The 17,666-nt window shown below is 35.1% G+C and overlaps 2 protein-coding genes across 3 annotated transcripts; both read left to right on the top strand.

Moving 5' to 3' along the window:
- The first annotated feature begins 376 nt into the window (after nucleotides 1–376).
- Nucleotides 377–2,347, top strand: LOC129303729 (uncharacterized). Of its 2 annotated transcripts, none has more exons than XM_054943227.1 (4): nucleotides 377–1,035; nucleotides 1,172–1,267; nucleotides 1,377–1,451; nucleotides 1,669–2,347. In XM_054943227.1, the coding sequence occupies exons 1-4, from the start codon at nucleotides 682–684 to the stop codon at nucleotides 2,083–2,085; spliced, it is 942 nt and encodes a 313-aa protein (XP_054799202.1). In that variant the 5' UTR covers nucleotides 377–681; the 3' UTR covers nucleotides 2,086–2,347. The 2 variants fall into 2 exon arrangements, with proteins under 2 accessions (XP_054799202.1, XP_054799203.1); XM_054943228.1 differs by having other exon boundaries at nucleotides 382–1,035; nucleotides 1,172–1,234.
- A 9,507-nt stretch (nucleotides 2,348–11,854) lies between these two features.
- On the top strand, nucleotides 11,855–12,658 carry LOC129303378 (peptidyl-prolyl cis-trans isomerase-like). Its single transcript, XM_054942666.1, has one exon. The coding sequence runs from the start codon at nucleotides 11,957–11,959 to the stop codon at nucleotides 12,410–12,412; it is 456 nt and encodes a 151-aa protein (XP_054798641.1). The 5' UTR covers nucleotides 11,855–11,956; the 3' UTR covers nucleotides 12,413–12,658.
- The last annotated feature ends 5,008 nt before the right edge of the window (nucleotides 12,659–17,666 follow it).

Below are 17,666 nucleotides of genomic sequence, written 5' to 3'. Positions count from 1 at the left end.
TGAAGATTAAAGAAAAGTTGAGACAACAGTATACACAAGTATTATAAATTATAAAGTATATTTAAATATTACAAGATTCATTTACAACTTAACAAAATGGACCAACAAGTTAGCAAAGGAGGTTGACAATCAACCCTGTGATATTTACCTCAAAGCAATTCACCCAGAAGTTAAAAGGGGAAACAAGTGAGCGAAATTTTAAACGAAAGAGAAGCTGAAAGAGGGCGTGCAGGCGCTACTTGGTTAGAAATGGCATGGAGAAAGCGGAGAAGGAATTGGGAGCCTAGTGAACCAAACAGACGCAGGAGCGGCTTTACCAAATAAAGCTCCATATAAAACCCTAGTGAGCCCCAATCTTTCCCTCCTCGACACGTGTCGGATGATACCCCCTCTCACAGTTTTTCCCATTCCCTTTTTTTATTTTTATTTTTATTTTTGCGTCCTCCTCTTCTCCTTCCCTCCCTCACCCTACCAGCACCACATCACTCTCTCTCTCTCTCTCTCCCTTCTCAACCCTCTAATCTAATTCCCTCCCTCCCTCCCTCCCTCCCTCTATTATCTATCCGAGAGTACAGTAAAGCTCCTCTGTTTCTGCGGATATTCAGACCCAGCTTGGTTTGCGGGCGACGGAAGAAAACAACGCATTGGCAATCCCTCTCGGTTTCCAACTCCGCCTCTGCCATGTTGTCTGCCGAGGAGACTCGAGTTCTTGAAATCCTTGCTCGGCTGCCGCAACTTATCTTGGAATCTGAGGTCCGCTCTTTCTTACCGTCCGCCTGGGGCTGTAAGCGGAGGAGATCTGCAATTGACCTTCCCTCTAATCAGTCTCATTCTCTCCGTCTCCGTCTTCGACTTTCCAGGACGCCGTCGCCGTCGCATCCCGCTGCTAAAGACGGCGTTGCCCATGCGTCCGACACCGATAGTTTGCCGGCGGTCAAGGCTAATGCTCCTAGTCCTGCTACCCCTCTTTCGTTTTCGCCCAGTGAATCTGACGAGAAGCCCGTCGTTTTGAAAAAGAAACAATCTCGGAAAAGGGTGTGTTTTACTGCCTTGCTTTCGTCTTTTCTTCATCTCCTTAATTATTTCAATCTGCTTTCTCGGGGCTCATTTAACAGGATTTTATCTCGTCGTTATCTAATTTTTGAATTTTTTATGTTTTTAAAACCTGTAGAAGAGAGATGACTTTTTGAGGACGATAGAAGAATTGACGAGCAGCAAACAGTTGCTTCAAGGGGTAACTTCCCCCCCCCCCCGGTTATTTACTATGGTGGAGTAACCGACGTTGCATTTAGCGATTGACTTGCCCTTTTAGTCCGAAAAGATATGTGCCGTATCTGGTTTTCTTGCTTACTGTTTGATCTGTGAAATTCAAACAGGAGGTAGATAATGTGAAACGTTACCTCGACGATCTGATTGCCCACAATTTGAAGTTGAAGGCACGGAAAGAAGAGGTAGTCAATTCTTTTGCTTTCCTTTGTCTCCCCCCAATTGTTCCTTTTCCTCCGCTTCCATGATGTTTGTCCTTCTTTTTTTCTTCTCCCTTCTGTTTTAGTTTCTTTGTTTTTTTTTTTTTTACCCTGAGTTTTATGTTACTTTATCGCTCGCTTTATCTGCTGTAGGTCTAAACCTTGTTGGATTGTTTTTTCCCCCCTTTTTTAAATAAAACAGTTAAGTGTTGGTCGTCAAAGGGAAAATCCCTCTGTGAAAATGGGCTTGCAAAGAGTCGATGCTCCGGTCAAGACGTCTTCCATGGCTGAAAATCAAGATCCTGATCAGCGTCATCAGCAGGCGAAGCGAATCGCCTGCCAAATGGGCGAGTCTTGTCAACCAACGACGTCGTTGCCATCAATTAGTGGATCAGGCATGGTCGCTAACACCAGTATGGGTCCGTTTGGAATTCCCGATCTGAACGTCTCTCCCGACGACTCCATGCCAGTCGATTGTTCTCAACCCTTTGATCTAAGTTTGGCTAACAAACATCTCAGTAGGGTCATGGCAGCTAAGGCAAGGCAGAACAGGATTATGATTAAAAGGGTTAAGAATTTCATAGTAACCAGTAAACCACGTTCCTCTGGGCTGCAGTAGATGAATTTTCTCTTTCTATTATTATTAATTATTTTTTCTCTTATCCCATTTGTTGGTTTTACAGTTTGCCCTTAATTAGTCGATGACTTGGTGCGGAAGAAATTGTTCTCATTCTCATGATATACTGATATTTGATAGGATCGCGACTGTAAAATTTGTAGAATAGAGATGTTCTCTGCGGAATATTTTGTTCGATTTGCGATGTGCTGGTGACACTGATTAATGATCGATTTGAAAATAATATATATTATTTTTAACCCTATCCGAGCTTTTATCGATGATGATGGGCTAAGTACTTATTTGTTGTGTTAAAAAAAAAAAATCTTTTCAAGTGTTAAGAGTGCAAAAAATATTTAGATATCTGCCGCGGATCTTAACTAGTGGGGACAGTTATTGAGTTAGAAATAAAACGAGGTCCTCTGCGGGTTTAGGGCTGTTGCTCAAAACTCGAAAGCAGAAAGGACTTTGCCCTGTTTATCATTGTCAACAAAAGCGTCATTAGAATGTTTTCGCCAAAAGGGGAAAACCGACAACCGTCATTAGAATCTGGGGTCAACATCCAGTCATCCACCCCACTAATCACCCACGCTGGCAAACATTGCCGACTTTGTTCAATTTCAGCTCCAAAGCACTCGTTAAGAATTCATTCCACAGTACTCAAACAGCCACTGTTCCTCCGACACGGTGAAGTGTCGTGTTTCCTCGTCCGCTTCCTTGTATGCTGCTTTGGGCATCAAAGTCATCGTTCTCGTGTTCTTCCAGCAGAGGAAGGGATTCGGCATTGCAGCTGGCTCTTCCCGGAAAGACTTAAAGCGATAATTCAGCAACGACTGAAATTCCTTGATGGTCCAACTTTGTTTCGACCAAACCCCATCAACGAGATTAAGAGGTGTTTAACAGAGCAAATCAGGATAATGGACATCGGCGAAATTCGACAGTGATAGTATGCTTGTCAAGCCTGAGCCAAAAAAGTTGCAACCATTGGGGAACAAGGATTTGCGACGGATCTTCGTCGTATCGTTTCTCCATTTGTGTCTATCGGATTAGCTTCCCTCCACAAAAGTGCATTGGAGTTGATGATTTAAATTTAATAATTTTAAAAGTATAAGTTAATCTGTATTGTTAAAAATTTAATGTAAATAGTTTACATTTGCAATGGAGGCGCAGTGGAAAGAAATCAATATCATGCTAATCTTCTCATTGTCATTTGAATTTTATCGGATATGCATGAGGGGACAGATCTTCAGAATATTAGATTCTTATGCTGGTTAACTAATTCATAAGATTAAGAAAAATAGGTAATTATTGGTAAAAAGTGTTTTGATTTTCTTAAAATATCTTTTCTTTTTATCATTTACAGTATAGCTAGAGTATGCCCCCGTGCAATGCACAGAGACACGTCAGCGTTACTGATTTTTTTTTTTTATCAAAATGTTACTGTTGCTTTCATTGTAGAGCAAACGGCAACAGAGGATTATATTTTGCAAAAGAAAAGATATTATCAAATCAAAACTTATGCAAATTATAGCTTATAAGTCACATATGACAGTAAGTATATGAGTTGTTTGAGGAAAATATAATAAATATGAAAAACACAATATAGCGGGGTTTTACAATTTTTTACCAAAATAAAGTTCCCAATCAATTCCTACATTTAAAATCAGATGGCCTAGAGCTTGTGGTGGTGTGTTGAGAGACTTTAATAAGGACTAGATCCTGTGTTTAAAAGGTAAAGTGGGGCAAATACCACCTATTTTTAAAGTTTTAGACATTTTCAAAGGCCTAGAGCTTTGCTAGAAGAAGGGTTGATTGTGCAAGCACCATCTCCACGGTCACAAGGAATAACTACAATTATCATCATTTTCAACAAATTATCAACTCTACCAACAAACTTTTGATTAAAGATTGAGATGTACATCTTCATTTTTTATATAGAGAGAATAATAGGATGAGTAATTATTTAGCTAAATCACTTTTAATCTTAGTAATGAGAGAGAATAATAGGATGAGTAATTATTTAGCTAAATCAACTCTTAATCTTAGTAATGATTTAAATTTATATTATCAACCTCCTGTTACTTAATTGGGGAAGGTCTTTACTTTTGGTTTATTATTTTTTTTCCCTTTAGGTTTCTTTCGTATCTAGGCTCTTTTTTGTGCACATTCTTTCATGAATGAAGGTTTTCAATATCATTCCAAAAAAAAAAAAAATCAGATGGCCCATTTTTCCCCTAGCAGATGGCCTATTAAACAAACTATTACCTAACAAATAAACAAGTACAAAAGGGATAATTTATGGACTTAAGTTTACATGTTTAATGTACTTTTTAATCAAAAAAGGATTGAATGGCATTTTCTTGTTTTCGTTATATTTTGACTTCTAAACAATTAGACTCATTACAAGTTACAATCTCCCCTCGCCATTAATATGGGGTAAATGTTTGTTACATTTCAGCATGGCCTTGGTATGTTTCACTCTCTCTCACTTGATCGTCTGTCCTTCTCTGCTGTCTCGCTCTCCCTCTCTTCCCCCCTCCATTTGTCTTTGGTCAGAGGCCATTCTTAGTTTCAGTTCTTGGGTTAGCAGCACCATTTTCTCCTTCTTTTGTGCTTCTTTTCTTTCTTGTCCCTCCATAATATTTTCTCTTCCACACCTTGTTCTTCCCATTCATCCCCGAGTGATTCACAAAGTACTTCCCTTCTTACCGCCCTCTTTCTCATTCCCTCCTACCCTCACAAACCCATCTTTCTTCTCCCCTTACCCCACTCTTTGAGGGACATACCCACTTGAAGCAAAGAGGGGGCAATTGCCCCTACAAGAAAAATAAAAATTGCACTTAATTTTTGATTAAAATTATATTTTCCCCTTTTAAAATTACAATTGCCCCTATAAAAAAATCAATTGTCCCACATTTTCTTTAAAATTATTAAGCCTATAATTTAAAAATATCATTTACTCTTATATTTATTATAAAAATAAATTTACGATACAAATGAAATTAATATATATTTTTCAACTTCTCATATAATTTATTTATATATTAATTTTAGTTAATATTCAAAATTTTATATTCTTAATATTTATATTTAGTATCAATATTGCCCCTTCTAATGAATTTTTATAGGTTTGTCACTGCACTCTCTAGAAGCAACGTTTTCATAACTAGTATAACATCATCAAAATTTAAATCTAATTAATTAAGCCTAATTAGAGTAATTAAGTTTATTAGTAAGATGTGTGGCCAGAGAGGTCTAACGAGTGTATTTGGTAATAATTTTAGCCTTAAATGTAGGTCCGAAGTGAAGTCGGGTCACTCGGATATGAAAGAGAAAGAAAATATAAAGGGTAAGGTTCTATGCCACACGCCGTGGTACATGTAAGTTAATGTGTTTGGGCAAGATTTTTCTGTGCCATGCGCCATTTTTTCGTAGAAATAAGAATGTGAAATTGATGCAAAAGTGGAGAGAAGCAAAAGAGTGAATGAAGAAAACATAAGAAGCTCTGCTAGAGCTTGGGGTTGAAAAGCATTGAGAGTATTTAAGGCTTCTAAACACTAGAAGTAAGTTTTCCAAATCTGAATCTATCTTTCTCTTCCATTTTCTTGATTTTGGGAGTTAGAGTTTGGTTGAGAAAGATGATTCTCGATTTATAGAGGCTAGGGTCTAAACCTATTAAATTAAATAAAGTTAATGAAAATTGTTTGAACTATTTAAACTTAACATTTATGGCTCTATGCATTTTTAGTTGTTGGAGGTCATAAATATATGAAAATCCACCATTAATGAAATGGTTGGAGTAATGTGGCTCCATTAATAGTTATTTAAAAGTTTAATGAAATAAATTTAAGTTAGGGAAAGCTAAGAAACCTCATGAGTAACCTTGAATGGGAAGAGATTGAATCTTAGGAGTGAAGAAGTGATTAAGTTAATAGTAAAAATTATCCAAAAGGGGTATTAATGAATTATATTATGATTAATTGTAGAGTGAGCATATTTGGTACCATTTAAGTTTCGTGGAAGCTTTGGGAGTAAGCATTTTGAGGGGTGAAATCATTGACTTCTAAAGGTTTAAGTAATCGAGAAAATTCTTTTTTATGCTTTTGTATGTTAATTAATTTATTGATTTACATCTGATAATTTAAATGTGTGAAATTGAATAAAATGCAAGTGTGGCATAAATTATTTAAAAAATCTAGTATAATGATTTTGTAAAGTTCAATGACATGGTGTATGTAAAATTCTATAAAACATTATTAACGATGTGCTATGATATGATTTCTTTAGAGTCCAATGATATGAGTTAATAAGGATTTCATTAAACATGTGCTAAGTGAAGTTCAATGAATTGATGTGTGAATGGTTCAATAAAATAGAATTTGTAAAGTTCAATGAAATGTGTAGTTAAGAAGTTTAATGAATATGTAAACGAGAAGTTTGATGAGATAAATAAAGTGGAGTTCAATAATTTGATTATGCATATTGATGTGATTTTCATGTATTGCGATCCCGTATTGTGTATTGTGATTTAAAATGGATATAAGTATTTTTAGGCCTGATCATATAGTTATTAGTATTGTGAACCATGACCAAGTTCCTCACTTATGTTGTATTGTGTTTACCTATTTTCATATGTTTACAATTGATATGCAATTGTATGAATTAGATGAAACTTAGTTATTGAGTAGTTATACTCACCCCTCAATTCTTAATATTTTCAGGACTTTGCTCATTGGATCCAGTTTAGGGAAAGCATTATGCGGCATAGGATTTTGGTGAAATCCTACTTTTATACCTCTTTATTCTATTTTTGTATATTAATGTTGTATAATTGCCAACTAGGATTATGTCATTATTTTTATACTATTTGCATTAGCTTAGTGTACAACTTGTGCATTTTGTGCTCCGGGTTAATGAGTTTTGATTGTAAACCTGTAAATAGGGCTAAAATACTTGTGCAAGTAAGAACATATATATTTTGAAAGAATTGGAATGAAAATAATGGTTTTGTACATGAATTTCCTCCCCTTTGTGTTTTGTGAAATTTGGAGTTGAGTAGTAATTTAAAAAAATATTTTTTTTGGTTGTGTTTGTAACATTGCACAAGTCCGCTAGAGTCCATTGAATATAGTCAGAGAGTTGGTGTAGGCTTTTAGCACTTATGGTTGAGTTGGGACATAAAAGTTGTGTGTTTTATGTGAAAAGTGATAAAAATGAGTTTTGGTGTCTAACTTTTTATAGAAAATAAATTTAAGTATGAAACCTATGTCATTAGCTAGATCTAGGAGAAAGCTCCATGTAGACACTGAAACCACCACAATCGAATGTTGGACAGAGATTTGAGATGTGTTGAAAATTTGCTCCTACTACTGTCAAATGATAGCAACTGTTGCTATCAAATTCGTGCAAGACGTCGCGACGCAAGGTGCTTCACATCGCAGTGCATGACACAGAGGCAAGTAAGCTGTGGCACATATGTCATAAGCCACGATGCATGGTTTGTTTTCTGTACAAAACACAGTTTTAAATTTTAAAACTCTTTGTTTTTTGTCTTATTTAATTTCCAAGCTTCTACATTATTTTCAAACTCTGATTTTAAACATTATAAGTGTGCGATAGTGATTGAAATTAAACTTTGGGATCCCATTGTAAATGATTTGAGAATTCTTCTCTCTTTTTATAATCTTGCAACTTCTGTAATCCTTTGAGGGTTAATCTCTTAATTACCTTGATTGAGGAGTTAAATATGGTTAAATAAAGGAGACATTATATATTCCAGGAGGGAGGCTTTGGTATTAAGAGCTTGGATGCAAGATCAGCCAAGAGCCAAAGTCCGATTACAGTCAATTATAGACTCTACAATTTGACTAATAGAGAAATATGAGGAGCCTTTGAGCATATAACAGTCAGTGAGAAACCCTTGCGACACACTACAGTACCTTCAATGATTTTGGAAAAATGTTGAATGGCTTCAGGGTAGAGACCAACATTGAAGGCATCTAGTGTTGCTATGTGATGTCGGAGGATGAGGTGCTTGCCTTCAATGATCCTGATAAATTCCTAAAACACGATCAGTAGGATAGGAGAGGAGGCACTTGTTGATGAATTTGGAGGCACGGAGTTAGTTAGAGAGAAGGTGGATACAGCAGAAGATGGTGTCGAATTGGCCACATTCGATCTCATTGCACATTTCATAGTGATTGTTCTAAAGGGTCTCCTCCACTTCTCTTTACTTTACTGTTTTTGTGTGTGGTTTTGTGATGGATGTGCTATTAGCTTATCAACAAGAGTGAGAGACAATCAAGTGAGAGCTCCAGCAATATGAGCAACTCAACGAGAGAGAGAGCGAGAGACAAAGAGGGGAGAGAGAGCAAGATAGTGGAGGAATAATGCTCACAAGTCACAACGTATGCTGATCATCCTTGGTGAGATTGGAACTATCCAGATTTAGTGGGTTGTGACTCTATTTAGTACAGGCATTAAGTATTTATATTATCTAAGCCATTAAAATTCAAATCAATGGTTATGAATTTATACTCCACTTGAGAGTAATGAATAAGTAAGTTTATCTGAACTGTCGATTTAAATTTTAATACCTCAGATGATATAGGCACTCAATACATGTACTAAGTACAGTTACAGAATTCAAATTCAATTTTTTGTGCCATTGATATTAAACATTTTTAATTTATACTTTATTTAATATTTATCAAAATGTAAAATTATAAAGAATACAATTTTCTTTTATACATCCACTTATCATCAATGGGGACAATATAAATTTAATAGCTAAAGATCCTTTATTTTTCCTTTCCTATCCTCCTCTTTTCTTTTTTCTTCTCAACTATTAGATCAAAATTTAAACAATTTAAATTTGATCTCTCATAAAATTATTATTAAAATGATAAATTATAAAAAAATATAAATAATAAAAATTAATCTACTAAAATTTAATATGATCAATTAAAAATATAGTAAAATTGAAATAAAAATATTTTATAAAAGATCAAATCTAAACCATCTAAATCTTGACACAATAGTTAAAAATTAAGAAAAGGAGAAGAAGAGGACGATAAGAGGAGAGGGTTGTCATAATGCTTGACACTATACCTCGTTCAAAATGGTATAAAAGGGAAACAGGTTAAAGCACCTACACTTACACCCAGTCTAAGGTGAGATATAGGAAAACTTGATCGTGATTACTATTCCTATTCTAAGGTGAGTTTATATGGTTCCACTTTGAAAGAAACTACTAGACCTAAGGTATCCTTTCGCCTGAACCACAATCATGCCAATATGTACAGTTTATCATCATGCAAATCTCACAGCATAATAAACTCAAGCATGTATGAAGTGTTATAATCAATGGTTGCAAGCATGCATTAACAATTCACCATTTCATCATCATAATATAAGCACATGTTCATAATAAAAACTAGTCAACAACATAACAATTCTGGTATATTAAACTTTAATTGGAAAATAAGGAAAAACCTACCTGCATGTGTGTATGTGTGTGTTTTTTTTTTCAAAACTATAATCAAGTGTATAATTAATTAGGTTCGTATTAAATCATTAACAAAACATCCTAAATTAATCAACAAGCAATAACATAGGTCAAAAATTCTCCTGATCACCTCAAACCTTTGAGAAATTAAATGTTACCCCCATGCTAAAGGCTTCCTAAGCAAAATTTGATATCAAACAATGCACCACAATATTTATCTATAATCCATAACAATAATAATTATTAAATAACTAACTATCATAACACTTCCAACTTCCAAGTATCCATTTTAAGTACCAATAATTCCAACCACAAGTGTAACTTCAATTCCAATGAGTTATTAGCTCTCATTTGCTTCATATAACTCTTAACAATTTAAAATAACAACAGTAACAAGCCATTGCTCAAACTTTTCTTCAAAGAGCCTAGGATTTGCCTAAAATGGAGAAATTCACACCTTAAGCTTAACCCATTCAAAGTCAATGTTCTAAGAGCAAAAACTAACATCTAATTATCTCATTTAACTCCAATACCTTGCCTAATAACAACCCAAGGTCTAGAAATCATCATAGCGTTCGTATTGAGGGAAGAACATTAAAACCCTAACTTAAAAATTAACTCAAATGGAAGAGGAATGATGTGAGCCTAAAAACATGGCAAAACCTTGTCTTAGTAGATCCTCTGGTGACTTCTCCAACCCTCTCTCTCTTCCTCTTTGTTTTATGCAGATTTCAAGCCTTATAACATGTTTTAGAAGTTTTGCCTCTGCATTATCATAAGCATTGTAATTCCATTTGCACGCGAATAGAGTTTAAATTGAAACTTTGTTTTTGGGGGTTCATCTACTCATGGATAGACCACTTGCAATTTCATTGGTGGGCAGATGAAGTATAGACTCCCCCAATTCCTTCACTTCGAGCTTAAATGGCCCGATAAGCTTTTGAACTCGATCCTAAGGCTATAACTATTCCTATAGTAATAAACTCTCATTTTAATCTTAATTACTCGTAAATAATATCTTAAGTTTAGGGATTAAAATTCAGCATATTTTAAGAGACTTTAAGCGAGAGAGAGTAAGAGACATCTAGACCCCATACTTAAAAGTAATAGATATTTACTTTAACTGTAGGGGGAGATTGCCATAAACATAATTATTTAGAAGTAAAAATGAATACAAAAAAAGAATTTAGGATTTAAATCGCTCCTGAACTTATAATCTATGATTAAAATTGCCAATGAATCCATAAAAAAAAATACAAGTAGATTTTTTTTTTTTGGTTTAGAAAAGGCTATCAATAACAAAAGTTAGTTAAATGGCTAGGTTATGACAAACAGATCTAAATTATCATCCTTGGAAAAAGGAGACATTGCCGTTACAGGCTTGTATGTACTATTCTGCTAGGTGGCCAGGAATATATAAAATCAACCTCTCTTGCTGGCGCATGAATTTGAAGGAAAATCAACCTCAAGATATTATTTATTCAAAAATTACTTGTATCTTCTCGTCAGATTACAATTAAAACATGGAAAGCTTATAATTTTTTACAACAATATAACAAGTGTGCCATTCCAATCTTGAAGAGAATCATTTCAATCTTTGTTATATATATATATATATATATAGTTAAATCATAATTTTTGAAAAAAGTTACTCGATGCTGTTGGAATATATTAGTCACGTGTACAAACATAAAATTTAATCTACTTTCAATGACCATACTGGTTTTCATACATCTCATGAAATATGTGAAAATGAGGTGTAATTTTTGAAAGCTACGAATACTATATCATGATATAAATTTTACTTTGTATATTGGTATTGATGCATTGGTTAAGATATTATTTTCATCCAAAACCATTTTATAAACATGTTATTTTATGTATTACTCATAAGTTATCATGATATAATTAATCATGAATTAAGTTTTATATTTTGCATGAATTATGAATTGTTAGTACTTAGTCCTACTAGGGAGGGCATTTTTTCGGTACGTATTGGGCTCCCTCTTCCTACCAATTGCTCCTCCCATCCTTATCCTATCGTTTGGGGCAGAGGCCTACATGCTTCCAGCCCTCCACCAGGCCCGTATCATTGATCTCCTTCGAATAGGCTCACCTGGTGGAAACCTACATGTGTGAAGGCGCGTAATTGGTGCTGGTGTTAGTTGATCTGCTTTTGCTCATCTCTGCCCCTTCTTCTCAACTAACTAATAACTAAACCCTATTTCCCTCTATTAATTCCCTTATTTACTCTCTCGCTCTACCTCCCCTCCTCCTCTTCCTTTTCTCTCACCCTGTTCTCTCATTGCTAACCCTTGGGTTTTCTTTAACATCTCCATTGGTGGATCCCAGGCTGGTCGCATCATCATGGAACTTTACGCTGACACTACCCCTCACACTGCCAACAACTTCCGTACCCTTTGCACTGGTAAAAAGGGCCCTGGTCGTAGCGGCAAGCCCCTCCATTACAAGGGTTCCACCTTCCACCACGTCATCCTAAGCTTCATGTGCCAGGGTAGCAATTTCACCTCCGACAATGGCACCGGTGGCGAGTCCATCTATGGAGCCAAGTTTAAAGATGAGAATTTCATTAAGAAGCACACCGGTCTAAGGGTTTTATCCATGGCCAACGCTGGTCCCGGCACCAATGGATCACAGTTCTTTATTTGTACTGCCAAGATGGAGTGGCTCGATGGTAAACATGTGGTGTTTGGACAGGTCGTGGAGGGTATGGAGGTGGTCAAGGCTATAGAGGCCGCTGGATCTTCCTCCAGAAAAACCTCCAAGGCCGTCATCGTTGCCGACTACGGCCAGATTTCTTGAGCCCACCATCTTTTCTGTTCAGGATTAATAAATCTCTCAGCGTGACCCCGCCTAGATTAGAGTTAAGGATCGTGAGCCAAATATAAAATGCCGGCGCTTCCTGCTTTGTAGTTGGTAGTTAATGCAGCGGATCATAAGACCAGAATATTTCATTATTATTATTGATCATTGGATAATTAATGTTATAGGCATCAGAGACGGTTTGAGTTCATGTTATAGATTTGTTTAATTAGTGTTGTTTCTCTAGTATGGCTTGAACTTTGGAGTGATTTTTTATTCCCACGGATACCTTACGGCATGCGACGTACGAGTACATGGAGATGCCAAGGCAGGCTACATATTACGAATAACAAAACAAACCATAGATGCTTTCGCATTTTTATCATGCATGTTTCGATAAATACTAACCTTTCCCATCAAGGAATTTTTGTATGAAGCTAATGTATTAGTTCATTCATACTCTATCAAATAAAAATATGACATATTAGATAATTCTAAATATAAATTAATTTTATTATTGATAGTGATAAAGACTACAAAAAAGAATACAAAAAAAATAAAGGTACTTTATTCTAAAAGTAATGATGCATGAGATTTTATTTGATTGAACTGTTATAACATAGTATATTTTTATTGACCAAAGTATAGATAATGTAGTGCACCATGTCTATACAAGAATTTCTCCCTCCGTATCCCTATTTCTGTCCATGTTTGCATGTATGAGATGTATATTAAATGTTTAATTAAGAAAACTAAGAACGAAAGGGAGCTTCTTTCTCGTACTCTAATTTTTTTCATAGCCAACACAAACTCTAATCAAATTACAGAGACTTATTATGGGGATTTTAACATAATATAAGTAGCCTTCATAGATGTGTCGGAGTACGCATGTTAATTTTTTATTCAATAATATGATTTATTAACACAACACTAACAAGTTTGAAATGATTCTTTTTTTTTTAATAAGAAAGATCTTAATTAAAGGTCACTGGCACACTGAATATCCTTGTTTAGCATAAATAAAAGACTGTCAGAAGGAAAACTAATGGTATAATAATCAAGATCTAAATCAAGTGCCTGCTGGGCTAAGTGATAAGCAGCTAAATTTGCTGAACGAGAAAGATGAGAAAATTACACCATCCACATTGTTGAAGAGCCTGAATCTCCTTTAAAATTTCTTCACAGGTACTTAGCCTAATGGCCTCAGTGGAGTTCGATTGAATAACTACCTTACGAAAACCTCTGTCCCACCCCAAGCGAAGGCCAAGAAGTATCCCTCACAACTCCGCTATCAGACTATCTCCCTAAGTCAACCTGTGAACAAATCCAACCGGAAATTTCCTAAAGCTATCTTGAACTACTCCTCCACAACCTGGCTTTCTCGTCTTATGGGAAAAAACACCATCAACAATTATCGAAACCAATCCGTGTCCTGGATGATGCCACTTCTGCTGATTGTTGTAGAGTATCATCCCATTCCAATTGATTCCTAAGATTTTCCTCCTTATCAAAGCCAGAGAGTAGTAGATAGAGTTAGCTTCTGCTATTATAGCTTTATTAAATTGAGATCTTCCTTCAAAAATTTGTTCATTCCTCCTCCTCTAGAGAAGCCAATGTAAAATGGTGAAAATTGCCGGCCAGTCACCATTGTTCAAGTTACAGTTCCATTTGAGATTTTGAGTAAGCCATGCAGACTGCGGGAGCTTAAAGAATTTAGTTCATTTATTAGGATCCACAATGCTATGCCAGAGGGAAGTTGAATCAATGTAATTTCACAGTACCTGAATTGTTTCCTCACCTTTTGAATGGCACCATATGCATTTACCATATGTCGTCATACCCCTCTTCTGTCTAATAGTATTGTAAGTAAATGACCATGATTCACAGGCCAAAGAAAAGACTTACATCATTGGGGTACCTGTAAATTCTAAATTCTCTCCCACATTCGACCTTATTCATTGAGTTATGCAGAATATATACTCTCGTATGCAGATTTAATAGAAAAAACTCTATTTCGGTCATGTTTCCATCGAGCACCCTCTCCTCTGTTGGTGATTTCAATTCCTGCATGTACATCCTCCCATTTAGCCTTAATACCTAACCAAACATTTGATCTAGGCTTCTTTTTATTAATACAAGTTATTAGGCATTGACCACAATTATATTTACCTCTTATGACTCGTACCTAAATATCATTACTTCTTTATACTAGAGACTATCCTAACTTCATGAGAAAAGCATGGTTGTTCGTTTTGGCATGTCGTAGTCCTAGACCCCATTTTTCTTTGGTTTGCACATATTCTCCTTTACCACCAAACTAAATTTCTTATTGTTAGCCATATTTCCCTAAAGAAAGTTACGATTTAGTTGGTATAGCATGTCATGTGCTCACCAGTAAGTGAGAAGTTTGCATGATGTAAGATGGTATGGCCAACATAACTGAAGCAATAAGGGTATGACGTCCAACTAATGATAGATTATTCACTTGCCATTGTGATAATCTACGTTTAACCTTGTCCACCATCTCTATAAAGGACTCTTTCCCTATTCTCTTGTGATGTAATGGTACCCTAAGATATTTCCCAAGGTCAGTTGTCTAAGTAAATCATAATAAGTTACTGATCTCCTCTTGGTAGTTATTATAAACATTTTCAAAGAAGAAAATTCTGGTTTTAGATGCATTCACCTTCATGCTTGAGGCCACACAAAAAATGTCTAAACATTCTTTCGAATTCTTAGCTTGGTTAACAGAAGCTTCGGCAAACAGTAAATGTCATCAACAAAGCATAGATGAGATATGGATAAGGACCATTCTTACCAAGTCTGATGGGGTACCACCACTCATCACTACATCGCATTTGAATTAGATAGAACTCTATGATTATCACAAAAAGATAAGTTGATAACAGGTCTCCTTGTCTAAAACGTCTGTTAGGAGTAAAAGTCGCAGTCCAACTACCATTCCATAGAATTTTTAAAGTAGACAAAAAAGTATTTTGAATTACTTCAATAATTTTAGTTGGCAATTCTAGCTCTCTCAAACAATTAATTATGAATTGTCAATTTAGTCTATCATAAACCTTTTCAAGATCAATTTTAATCACCATAAATCCTTTTCTCTTTTTAATTTTCCTCATAGAATGAATAACCTCCTGGCCTATAATAATATTATCATGTCCACAAATGAAACTACATTGGTATGGTGAAATAATCTTTAGAAGCATAGGTTTCATTCTATTTGTGATAACCTTCGTAATCACTTCAAAAATAATATTGCAAAGACTAACTGAACAAAGATTATGGAAAGACTCAAGTTGCTCTTTCTTCAGGATAAGTACCAAATAAATTTGATTAATCTCATGGATTTTCTCTAGATTTTCAAAAAATTCTTTAACAAATCTCATCCCTGATTGTCCCACAATTCTCCATTGACTCTGATAAAATATAGGACTAAGCCCATCCAACCCTAGGGACTTCAGGGCACCAATTCGAAAAACAACTTCCTTTATTTCTTCATCTTCAATCAATCTTTCGAGGGACATTATGTCTATAGCATTGATAGCAGGATAAGTTACATTACACTAAAAATTAATTCTAATAAGCTGCTCTTTTGTGAATAAATTCTCAAAGAATGATGCCGACATCAATTAGAGTACCTGACTATAATCTATCCATTCCCTATTCTTGTAAAACTCTAATAGCAAGTTGAAATATTCGAGGAGAGACAAGTTAGGCTACCCTTACTAATTCTCCCTAATCTCCAACATCTATGTAATTATCAAACTTATCAAGTTGTACAAATGGGACCCCAAGTTTTCAATATTTTATTGAAAAACATCCTAAAAAATCTTTATAAACTGGATATTAGAGTTTGTTTTATATGCAAAAGCATAGGATCTTAAAAAGAATCGATGCATTTACTTAAAATTGGAAAATAGTGAAATAGTGTAGAAAAGGAGGCTTGCGCAGTGGCTCGTTGCCCATGCACTACGACTCCTAAGCCTTTGTGTCATACGCCGTGGCACATTTGCATGCTTTTTGATAGCAAAATTTTGCTGTCATTTGATAGCAACCATGGCAACTCCTAACGTCTCATATTTCTTCGTCCGATATCCGATTGATGTAATCTAGGTGTCTATAAAGAGCTTTCTCCTAACTCTAGTTAATGGCTTTAGTTTGACACTTAAATTATTTCTCAAACAAAATTTATACACTCATTTCAAAACTCACTTTTTTTTCACAATTGCACAAGACTTGAGTACCTAAAACTCTTGCCAATACTACCCAGCCCATACTCAATGAATTAAAATGGACCTATGCAATACACCACATCACTACCAATACTCGTTAAATAAATTTTTATTACTCAACCCCTTGATATAAAAAATAGAAGGGGAAGCTCTAATCTCACATTTCATCAATTGATCATCATAATTCAAATGTGCACTAGTATTTTAGTCCTTGATAACCTATAAAAATTTATGTCATCTCAGCGTATTTTCCTGTAGTTTCATATGCTTTTTGATGAAATTGTGTATAATTTTGGTACATATAATAGGAAAATGTGCATATTTCACACTTGGGTTTAAATGACAAATCTTGGTATTTGTGTATAATTCTTTATCATGGTACAATTAATCTTGAATTCACAAAATTTCTTGCCTTCTTAGGTTGCTGGAGTATTATTTGAGGAGTAAAGAAGAAGTTATGAAGTTATTACATCAAGAAAAAGTCAAGACACAGTGAAGGATTAAGCCTTAGTCCAAGTACTTTCAGCCTCAGCTGAAAGCTAAACTAGAACACATCTGAAGCATTTTGGCTACAACTGAGAAAGAATTGACTGCAGCTAAAAGGTTTTGGCTATAGTCAAGGAAGAATTGATCTCATGACAAGTTTAACAAAAATATGTCCTATCCATCGTGGCGTGTGATGCATCCACCACAGCAGATGGCACAACATGGCTATCCCGAATTTGGCCTTGATATTGGGCTTGATTAGCCCTAGCTTAACTCCATCCTAACTCAACCTTAACACTACTCAAAGATCCTACAAACCTAATAGTGCCCTGGAAACTTACTAAACTCAATTTATTTGTTATTTAACCAATTTATCTTTATTTAGTCCTTAAATTCCAAATTTAAAATTTAGGGATGTTACAAATTACAACTTCCATGTGCAAATTTTTTATTCACTCAAGTTTAAGTATTGTAAATATCAATAACTATTTTGGTTTAAAAAATAAAACTTGTGTTAG

This window comes from Prosopis cineraria, unplaced genomic scaffold (genome assembly GCF_029017545.1).
Source record: "Prosopis cineraria cultivar Desert tree isolate PC_DT_omini unplaced genomic scaffold, ASM2901754v1 PC2, whole genome shotgun sequence".
NCBI classification, from domain to species: domain Eukaryota; kingdom Viridiplantae; phylum Streptophyta; class Magnoliopsida; order Fabales; family Fabaceae; genus Prosopis; species Prosopis cineraria.
Note: the sequence above shows the minus strand (reverse complement) of the source record. Positions and strands in the feature narration are given on the sequence as shown.